We start from the raw sequence: 9,417 nt of genomic DNA, 5'->3' as shown, positions 1-9,417 counted from the left end.
AAAAAAAAAAAAAAAAAAAGAAAGACTAAAGGCAACGGAACCTCATATATCCAAGATGGTTAAAAATCATAATTCACAGAACTACAAAACAATGAAAGTCAAAAAGCTGATAGTTAAAGAATTTCAAGCTTGAAAGTGTAAGAGGATTCAACATAAGAATTTTTTCTGATAGCACATTCAATGACATTACCAAGATTTTTGTCAAGGGTCTTAGTGAACTGGTTCAAAGCTGGTGGAACCTTCAACCTCTGTTTAAGAATCCTCTTTTTCCTCTGAATTTGAACAGCTTTAGGCCATTTAACAAACCGTGTCAAATCCCTCTTTGGCGGCAATGCCCCACCAATTCCAAATTGCTTCGGACGCTTCTCAAATAGTGGATTCACCACCTTCTCCTGCTAACACCACAACACTGTATTAAACAAAAGCAGCCAAGAAACAAGAACGATAATAAATCAGGGGACATGCATCAAGGGAAAGAATCCTTTACCGGCTTCTTTTTTGCCAAGGCTTTTCCAACAGCCTTCTTTGGTGCCTTTTAAGAATACAATAAAATAATGTCAGTATATTTCATTTCAGTCAAAGAAGCAAAACTTCGAAAAGAATCTTAAAAAGAACAAATAACATATAATGCAAGGAAAAGGAATCACTTATCATGACATTGGGAAAAATTGAAGTGAAGGGGAAGGGATTCGAACTAGTAAGTTATACAAGTAAACACCGATGTCTCCTAGACTTTTGAAAGAAGGAAAGGATGGCATTTCAAGACAAATTCAATATCGTACAATATTCTTCATATTTTTGTTGTGCCTCAAAAGCAGTAATGCCTATTGGTACCTCTGTCATATTTTATTACATCTATGGGTTCATTAGAATACTACATTTCAAGCAAGGAATGTGAACACAATTCTATGCCCTTGACGTAACGTTATCAATGTTTATACAGGATTTAACAATAGCTGCCACTACATCACAGCACTACATCAATAATTTCTGTTAAAGTCTCTTCAGGCTCAGCTTAATGGCCTACGCAAGAAGTATATAATATTGGTAATGCGGATTTGTGAAAATATACTAAACATTTCTACAAGTATACATAATAACTAATAACTGTAACGGGTGGAATCAATATACAGAGCGAACTTCATTTAGTAATAAAATATTAATAACGAAATGATGATATGCTACTGCATTAGTAAAGGCCAGAAAACAAGGTGAGTCCATGAAAGAATACAAAATGGGTAAAAAAAAAAAAAATGTCTCTCGAGCCTCAATTCAAACAAGCTAGCAAGCATTTAGCAAAGACGCAGTCCAAAACCCAGGTTAAATACAAGGCAGTAAAGCTAACAAAATCAACGAAAGCCAAAAACTGGTTCAAATAGAAGCAGTTCAAACAGGTTCATTGATCAAAACCTCGTGATGTAAAAAGCAAGTAAAGATGCCCCATTTTGTCCAAATATCGATGGACCAAACAACTCCTATAACCTAATTCCATGGTTTCAAAACTGAAACCCAGAAAGCGCATTAGACGTGCAACCATAATACAGGTTTTTTTTCAGGTTAAGTTATCGAAATATCGAAATATCATCTACAACAGGGGACCAACCAAAAACACATTCATGAATCGATTCTACACACGCATCTGAAAACAAAAGATTAAATCCGAAACTATACAAAACGAAAACCAAACTAGTAAACTGAAACAAGAGAGAGTAGATTCGTACCATTTTCCGCGAACGTGGTGAAAGGCAGAGTCCGAGGAGGGATCAAATATAAATAAGCGGCGACGAAGTAGCGTGAAGAAAAGAGGGGGGAAAGATAGCTGACGGCTAGGGCAAAATAAGAACAAGATGGGCTTATGTTTTCGCGGCTTTTATGGGCTACTGGGCCAGATATATTGGGCTTCTGAATGGTACAGTATGAGCTGGACCTGGGCCGATTGAGCTTCTGAATGGAAAAGTATGAGCTGGACCTGGGCCTATTGGGCTTCTAAATGAAAATGTATGAGCTGGATGTGGCCTGGGTTGGGCTTCTGAATGGAAAAGTATGAGCTGGACCTGGGCCTATTGGGCTTCTGAATGAAAAGTATGAGCTGGACCTTGGCCTATTGGGCTACGGAATGGAAAAGTATGAGCTGGATCTGGGTTGCACTTCTGAATGGAAAAGTATGAGCTGGACCTGGGCATATTGGGCTTCCGAATGGAAAAGTATGAGCTGGACCTAGACCTGGGCCGATTGGGCCTCTAAATGGAAAAGTATGATCTGGGCCTGGGCCTATGGGCTTTTGAATGGAAAAGTATGCGCGACCTGGGCCTATCGGGCTTCTGAATGGAAAATATGATATGGATCTGGGCCGATTGTGTTTCTGAATGGAAAAGTATAGGCTAGACCTGGGCCTATTGGGCTTCTGAATGGAAAAGTATGATCTGGACCTGAGCCGATTGGGCTGAACCTGGGCCTATTGGGCTTCTGAATGAAAAGGTATGGGCTGGACCTGGGCCTGGGCCTGGATCTATGTTATCTAATTATAAGATTTCCAATTTGTTTGGACTTATCAAACACAAAATTGGTACTTTTTTTTAGTAAAATATAAATATTTTTTATAGCTAAAATCTATTAGACACAAGAAATTCGTATCCAGGAACGTTGCAAGCAGACGACGAACTTCCAAAAGGCGGATCAAAACTGTACAAAAACATTACACAGAAATTTGTGAAATCCCGACTGAAAAACAAAAATCACATATTCCAATCCAAGCTTGATCAAAAGGTAATCTTCTTCTTCTTCTTCTTCTTCCATTTTCTTGCTAATTCCCGCACAAGATATCGTCTCTTGTTGATGGCCTGTAATTCAGCGGATTTAAGCTGTAAATGCAAACGTTTGACTGTCTCGATTTGATTGAAATTTCTCCCGATGTGGTTTTGTATCCTGGAACGTTGCAAGCGGACGACGAACTTCCCATCAAACTCGCTTGGCAGAACGACACCATTGAGGAATCCTCTGCACATCGGATTCCGTCCATCGAAGGTATTTCCAATTTGTAAACTCCGTTTTTGTTTGTTGTTCTGTTCACTGAGAATGCTATTTGCTCCGCTGTACGCGGCGTTTCTGCTTTTAATTTGCAGTCGATTCGAACTTCTGCACCTGTTTAATTTTTTGTTTCGTTTATAAACAAGAAATTTTCTCAATCATTCTTTGAATAAGTGGTTGAATTGAATCAATGCTATTTTTGAAATTAGGTTACTCAAAATCTAATCAACAGAACACTTTAAATCTCGTTAGAAACCACACAAGAACTCAACAAAGTAGACATTCAATTCCAACCATAACATCAAAGCTGCGAAAACGAAAAAGTTCAAACTCAAAATCAAAACGCTGAAGAAGACTATGCAACACTTAGACACTAGTTTTGCCATTTGAAGTCTCGTCCAGGTTCAATTTGTTGAACTCAGGACTTAAACTTAAGCTTTAGCTTACTCGAGTAACAACATAGTATGAAGAAATGAATTAGGGCATTACCTGGTAAGAAGTAACTGTGCTTGGAGAAGGAATTGTTGGAGCAGGTGTCACAATAAACAAGGCCCATAACAGTAATCTGAGAAAATATTCTTGAGTGGTGGGAATGAACAGCCTGAATTCCCAACACAAGGGAACTTGAAACCAAGGAAGCTAAGACTAAGAGTAGAATCAGATTCATGGCGAAATTTTGAAAGAAGTGCCTATCTGATGTTCAATGCATATCAGGATATGCAATGAAGAGTGGAGTGGGAGGAGTAGTAATGTAAGTAACGAGCTTCACTGCTCCAGTAGTTGGATGAGTATGGATATTAACTGAAAGCAAAGGGGGGAAAGTGAAGGCCATTTAACATTTTCACAAGAAACAAAGACATGTGATAGTCTTTTGTCAGTCTGCATGTGAACTTGATGTGTAGGAAAGAGAAGAAAGTAGATTCTTTTGGCAGAATTATTGCTGATTCTGCTGCTTGATTCCAGGGTCCAACCCAGCTAAACACTATTAGTAGAGCTACCTATTTCAAAATAAGAGCCAACCAACACACACACACACGGGCTGCATTTCATTGCATTGTCTCGAGATGATTTACACCCTTCTCCTGTGTTCTTTCTAGGTGTCAATTCCATGCCTCTCTTGTAAAAGAAAAGGCCTCTCTACACCTCAATCGCTTGAAGGAGATTCAGACAGCAATTTGCATCAAGTTTTCGAGCTTGGGTCGGTGCCAATTATGGGGTTGTAGTCTTAGCCAATGTCTATGGAGCCAAGCTGTATCACTCCTAGCTCACCGCTGGTAGATATTGTCTGCTTTGACTCTTACGTATCGTCATCAACCTCACAGTTTTAAAACGTGTCTACTAGGGAAAGATTTCCACACTCTCATAAGGAATGTTTTGTTCCCCTCTCAAACCGATGTGGGATCTCACACAAGCAAACCTAACTAGACCATTGAGCATCAGAGGATGAAGAAATCACGCTGTTTAGATCGAATGAAACAGTGTTATTTGACAATTGCAGCAATCCCCAAAACCCAAAAGCTCAAAAACATGGCTGATGGCTGATAGCTGATGGCTGATGGCTGATGGGGAAGAAAATATTGAATGGTAGACATTGACAGCTGATTGAAGCATAGACTTTGAGCCACTGGAAAAAGACTATGCAGCTCGTGATGTGGTGTGGGGTTAGGGATGGCTATCCAGATTTTGGACCCACTACCTTCTTCCGAAAACTGATCTTAAAGGGTGAAGAATTGGAGGAATCTGAACGGTTGAGAATGGTAGTTGGTCGAGCCTGCTTGAGCAAAACAGGGCGCTAAATGCCTATGCCATTCACCCGCCCGGTGACTCGCCCTTACGGTAAAACGCTACAAATTTTTGCAAGGCTCGTTAGAAAACCTATTGTCACACTTGATTAATTATTTTTGTCATTCGAGATGAGTATAGAGTGCATTTTGATGAGATATTTGATTCGTAGTTTTAATAAATCTAAATAGAAGTGAAAATAGTTATAAACTACATAAACCCGATACAATTATTAATTTAGACTTTTTATTGATAAACTTCCCGAGTTTAAAGGTATAGGTTTTCTGTCATTTTTAGTGAGTTTTAAGTAATTTATTGAGATTATTTAAAACAAGAATCATACTTTTTTATTTATTTTTTTTGTTTAATATCTTAATATATGATTTAATGTTCTTTCATTTCCTTTTCATATCATATCATATTACGTGCATGTCTTGTACACAAGAAGAGATTAGACACTAATGTATGCAAATTTAAGATTTTGATCAATACTATTATTAATTTATCATTTTAATGGCTCACAAATTATAGACTTCTTTTAAGTATAAATTAATTATTTTCTTTAAATATCATTAAGGGAAGAAATTATTAATTATTTTCTTTAAAAGTCTAAATATATGCTTATTTATTCCAGAAAATGGAATAATCGAACTAAAAATAAACTAATAAAAATTTCGACCTATTCACTAAATTAGCATAATATTGACATCAGATTCAATCTAATAAGATCACAGATTTTCAATTCGATCTAATAAGATCATAGATTTTCAATTTTACACCTATCTCTTTAAATTCTAAATTCTAAAAATTAACTCGACTATTAAATATAAATATGAATTTTATGTCCATTAGACTTTAAAATATCAATTTCAAAAAATTGAACGATTTTTTAAAATTTTAAGAAACTAAATAGATACAGACATCAAAGTTCAACGATATGTTAAACTTCTAGAAAATCCGACCCCAATAATAATTGCAATATATCACAAAACACAAATCAGAACCTGTCGAGTGTTGTCTTCTTAGCAAACAAAAGCAAAAACGCAAACACACTCCAACCTTCAATACTCCAAAACATTAATTGTAGAACTCATGGGAAGAACAGTTTAGTGTTTACACAGGCTGAATTTGACGTATGACATTACAAATCTCAGGATCAAGTTGACCCCTCATTTCTTTCTGTAAAAATAATTTTGAAACAATCGAAACCACCTCCATTACATACTTCAGACTACTACTCATTCTATAGATTCATACGATATATATATATAATTCATGTCACGCAGGATCGACCTGAAACGAACCATGTAATTAATCAGGCACGGGAACTTTGTCATACAGTGATATTATTCTCTATTGCATGCTACACATTTATGTGACCTCATTAGGCTGGCTGGTACCAGCCCCTTAGCAAACGTCAGAACTTCCTTACCGTTGATTCGACATTCCTACAATATGGAACACGAACATGTGTTTTTTCTTGGGATCTCGTCGAACTTCTTTTCTGTAGAGGATAACAAATTACGTTTCAAGTAGTCGCGTGTAAAACAAAGATTGAATCAATCTACAAGGTCTTGCTATAAACTCTAAACTCTTGGATGCATGGTTAAAACTATAACTTTTTACTTATACCTCCTACATCTAAGGGGGATAAACTTCCTCAGGTATGTTATCGAAAGGGGGCGAGGTTACATCAGCATACTAAAATTTATTTTTAACGCCAATGTCAACACGACTAATATTATATATTAAATTTGAACTATGAAAACTAATCACAGCAATCAAAGTTTACATTACAAGAATGAAAACTAAAGATCAAATAACACGTTGAAAACTCAGACATTTTCAATTTTTTACCCTTGAAAAAGTATATACAAAGCATTGTCCCCAAACATAGACTAAGAAGCATGGACACTTGTTGGACACATATCGAACACTTGTTAGGACAACAGATGTGTTAGACACTCGTTGTACAAAATCAAAATAGGACTAACATTGTTGGACACATATCGAACACTTGTTAAGACAACAGATGTGTTAGACACTCGTTGTACAAAATCAAAGTAGGACTAACATTTCTTAGACATGCATCAAACAATTCTAGAGAATAAAAGTATACTAAATAGACACATATATGACCAAGTAATCAATTCAAGAGCGAAATACAAACTAATTGTTTAAACACATAAATGTATAAACTCATTTGACTTCGAATTTCCTTCTTGTTTAAAAATGATATAGATTTTTCAAAAGTATAAAAAGTAGTATTCAAAAACCTGTTTTTATTTTGAGAAATTGACTAGGAATTCAAAAGTCTCTCGTTAACAAAATTTGGGAAATTGGGAGGAAGCAAGCATAAATTTCAAAAACAAAAACTCGTTATCAAACCAAGCCTAACAAACTCGAACAGAAATTACAAAATCACCCCTACTCATGCTACATCAACATCAGAATCATCTCATTAAAAGTTTAAGCTCAAGTGATAATCTCGCTAATGGTTATCATTTCGACACCTCTGGAAGCCAGGACAATGTTGATGCCAGTTACGAACAAATAAATCAGGCGCATCTCATTGCCAAAATCTAAAATATTTTTCCCTATTGCTAATGACCAAAATCCAAATACACGGACTAAACGAATACTAGATGACTGACACGAACATAATATATGACGTTGCCTATTTCTCGATAGAATAGCAAGCTATTAAAGGTAATGCAGAAACACATCTAAAATTCAAATGGGATAGCTACCTGTTTTTGCTTTTGCTTTAGTTGGCTGCACCACGACATGCATAGTGATAACTCCGCTAGGAAGATCCCCAAAAGGCACTCGACATTGACCAACAGTCTTGTTGTTTTCCAAAATCTTGCCAGCATTTATCAGTTTTATGTCATTTGCTGCCTTGGGCACAACTTTCTTATCTATAAAATGTAAAACATTTACAGAAGTAGTTAGTTTACACGCAGTTGGACAGGCGAATGAAGTGAGATAGCGATGCAAAAGAATTAAATGTAATAGCACTTCAACTCATTTGCCATGGAAGGAAAATGTGAAGATAAAGCTGGACGTCGTAAAATAACTAAACAGGCCTCCAATATAATGTAAGACATTCCTTTCCAGCTTGCTCAACAGAGACAAAGTTGGTAATCATTAGCCTCTCGACTCACAGCATCATTATGAGCCGGATTTGGATATCATACAAGATTCCTGGTAAAATCTGTGAGATCCTCCATCGGTTGGGGAGGATAACGAAACATTCTTCTTAAGGATGTGGAAACTTCTTTCTAGCAAACGTGTTTAAAAAACCTAGAGAGAAAGCCCGAAAAGGAAAGCCTAAAGAGGACAATATCGGCTAGCTGTGGGCTTAGGCTGTTACAGAATCCATACTAGCTACTTTCAGCCATTCTTTCTTAAAAGCTATCATCTAAGTTGTCTTTATCGTTCTTCTCTTCATGTATAAGCGTGTTCTATAACTTCTAAGTTGAGCAACAAGATGAATTAACAAATGTACTGCAGAGGCATTTGCATACAACAGTTCAACAAATTGAAATAGCAAAAAGAAAAAACTAATAACATGATTCAACTCCCTGACCTTTAGGCCACTCTGCAACAATTCTCTCCTTAACCATCGCTATAGTTGAAGTTGGGGAATAACGAAATGGACCAATATCCAATCCATCGTAAAGTCGGAACTTAAGCTCGATCAAATCCTCGTCCGGCATTTGAACTCTACCAGTAAATCACCACCTTCATCGCCAGAAGCAACTTCCCACGCAAATCCCCCAACCTACCTGCCGCACGAGAACGCTATCGCAAACCTGCACCAATTGAAAAACAGCAAATACTCAAACCGATCATCCAGAAAAAAGAGGAAACAAAGACATCATCAGAAACGAGCTCCGACACTAATTAACTCAGCCACAGCACTGAATAAAACCACATAAACCGCGTCTAAAACAGAATGATCAGGATGAACAAATATAAACAGTAATCGATTCAAAACATTTGAATTCCATAAACATCATGCATCAGAAAAGAAAAGAAAACAGTAAACGAAGGGAATACCTGAGAAAAAAAGACGCAGAGAGAAAAGGATAGAGATATGTAAGGAATCAGAAGCTTTATCGTTTCAATGGAGAAACTGTTTCAGAGAGATCTTAAAGAATCGCGGGAAGAGATCTTGAAAACGAGAAAGAACCCTAGATTTCGCTCCGATCATATATGATTGTTCTTCTTATTTGGTTTTTTCTGTGCATTTAATTATAAAAATTGATTTAGATGCGTGCGAGTTTTGATTTCATTGGCTCCCAACTTCCATTTATCTCTTCGATTTTTTTTTTTCTTTCCATTTTTTAATTTTTTTAATTCGATTTTGCTTACGATAATTACAAGAAGACAAATAAATAAATAATACCAAATACTCACCAACTTTCAACTCAATTTCTCCTAAACTTTTAAATTTTAAAATAATTTTTAAAAGAGTTATTAAAATAAATAAAATATATCAGAATAATTTAATGTACATAAATATTTTAGTAAACGATGTCGTGTATGTGATTTAATTATATATTTATTGTCCGGATAATTTTCATTTATTATTTTAGTGGG

The 9,417-nt window shown here is 36.2% G+C and overlaps 3 protein-coding genes across 4 annotated transcripts in view; all 3 read right to left on the bottom strand.

Moving 5' to 3' along the window:
* Positions 1 to 1,837, bottom strand: part of LOC111441558 (60S ribosomal protein L7a-2) — a 3,562-nt gene extending 1,725 nt beyond the window's left edge. The window contains exons 1-3 of the mRNA XM_023078600.1: positions 1,722 to 1,837; positions 488 to 532; positions 191 to 392 (exon numbers count right to left, since the gene is read on the bottom strand). Coding sequence (XP_022934368.1) covers positions 191 to 392; positions 488 to 532; positions 1,722 to 1,724 — 250 coding nt within the window. The 5' untranslated portion in view covers positions 1,725 to 1,837. The remainder of the gene's footprint in view (positions 1 to 190; positions 393 to 487; positions 533 to 1,721) is intronic.
* Positions 1,838 to 2,580: 743 nt separating this feature from the next.
* On the bottom strand, positions 2,581 to 3,810 carry LOC111441559 (major pollen allergen Ole e 1-like). Its single transcript, XM_023078601.1, has 2 exons — positions 3,517 to 3,810; positions 2,581 to 3,141 (listed from the first exon to the last, which is right to left on the bottom strand). The coding sequence occupies exons 1-2, from the start codon at positions 3,692 to 3,694 to the stop codon at positions 2,804 to 2,806; spliced, it is 516 nt and encodes a 171-aa protein (XP_022934369.1). The 5' UTR covers positions 3,695 to 3,810; the 3' UTR covers positions 2,581 to 2,803.
* A 2,043-nt stretch (positions 3,811 to 5,853) lies between these two features.
* Positions 5,854 to 9,090, bottom strand: LOC111442324 (membrane-anchored ubiquitin-fold protein 4-like). Of its 2 annotated transcripts, XM_023079687.1 has the most exons (5): positions 8,875 to 9,090; positions 8,402 to 8,627; positions 7,560 to 7,730; positions 6,242 to 6,313; positions 5,854 to 6,102 (listed from the first exon to the last, which is right to left on the bottom strand). In XM_023079687.1, the coding sequence occupies exons 2-4, from the start codon at positions 8,529 to 8,531 to the stop codon at positions 6,258 to 6,260; spliced, it is 357 nt and encodes a 118-aa protein (XP_022935455.1). In that variant the 5' UTR covers positions 8,532 to 8,627; positions 8,875 to 9,090; the 3' UTR covers positions 5,854 to 6,102; positions 6,242 to 6,257. The 2 variants fall into 2 exon arrangements, with proteins under 2 accessions (XP_022935455.1, XP_022935454.1); XM_023079686.1 differs by having other exon boundaries at positions 5,854 to 6,313.
* Between the last annotated feature and the right edge of the window lie 327 nt (positions 9,091 to 9,417).

Source organism: Cucurbita moschata, unplaced genomic scaffold (genome assembly GCF_002738365.1).
Source record: "Cucurbita moschata cultivar Rifu unplaced genomic scaffold, Cmos_1.0 Cmo_Scf00004, whole genome shotgun sequence".
Lineage (NCBI taxonomy): Eukaryota > Viridiplantae > Streptophyta > Magnoliopsida > Cucurbitales > Cucurbitaceae > Cucurbita > Cucurbita moschata.
This window is presented reverse-complemented; position numbering and strand designations above follow the sequence as displayed.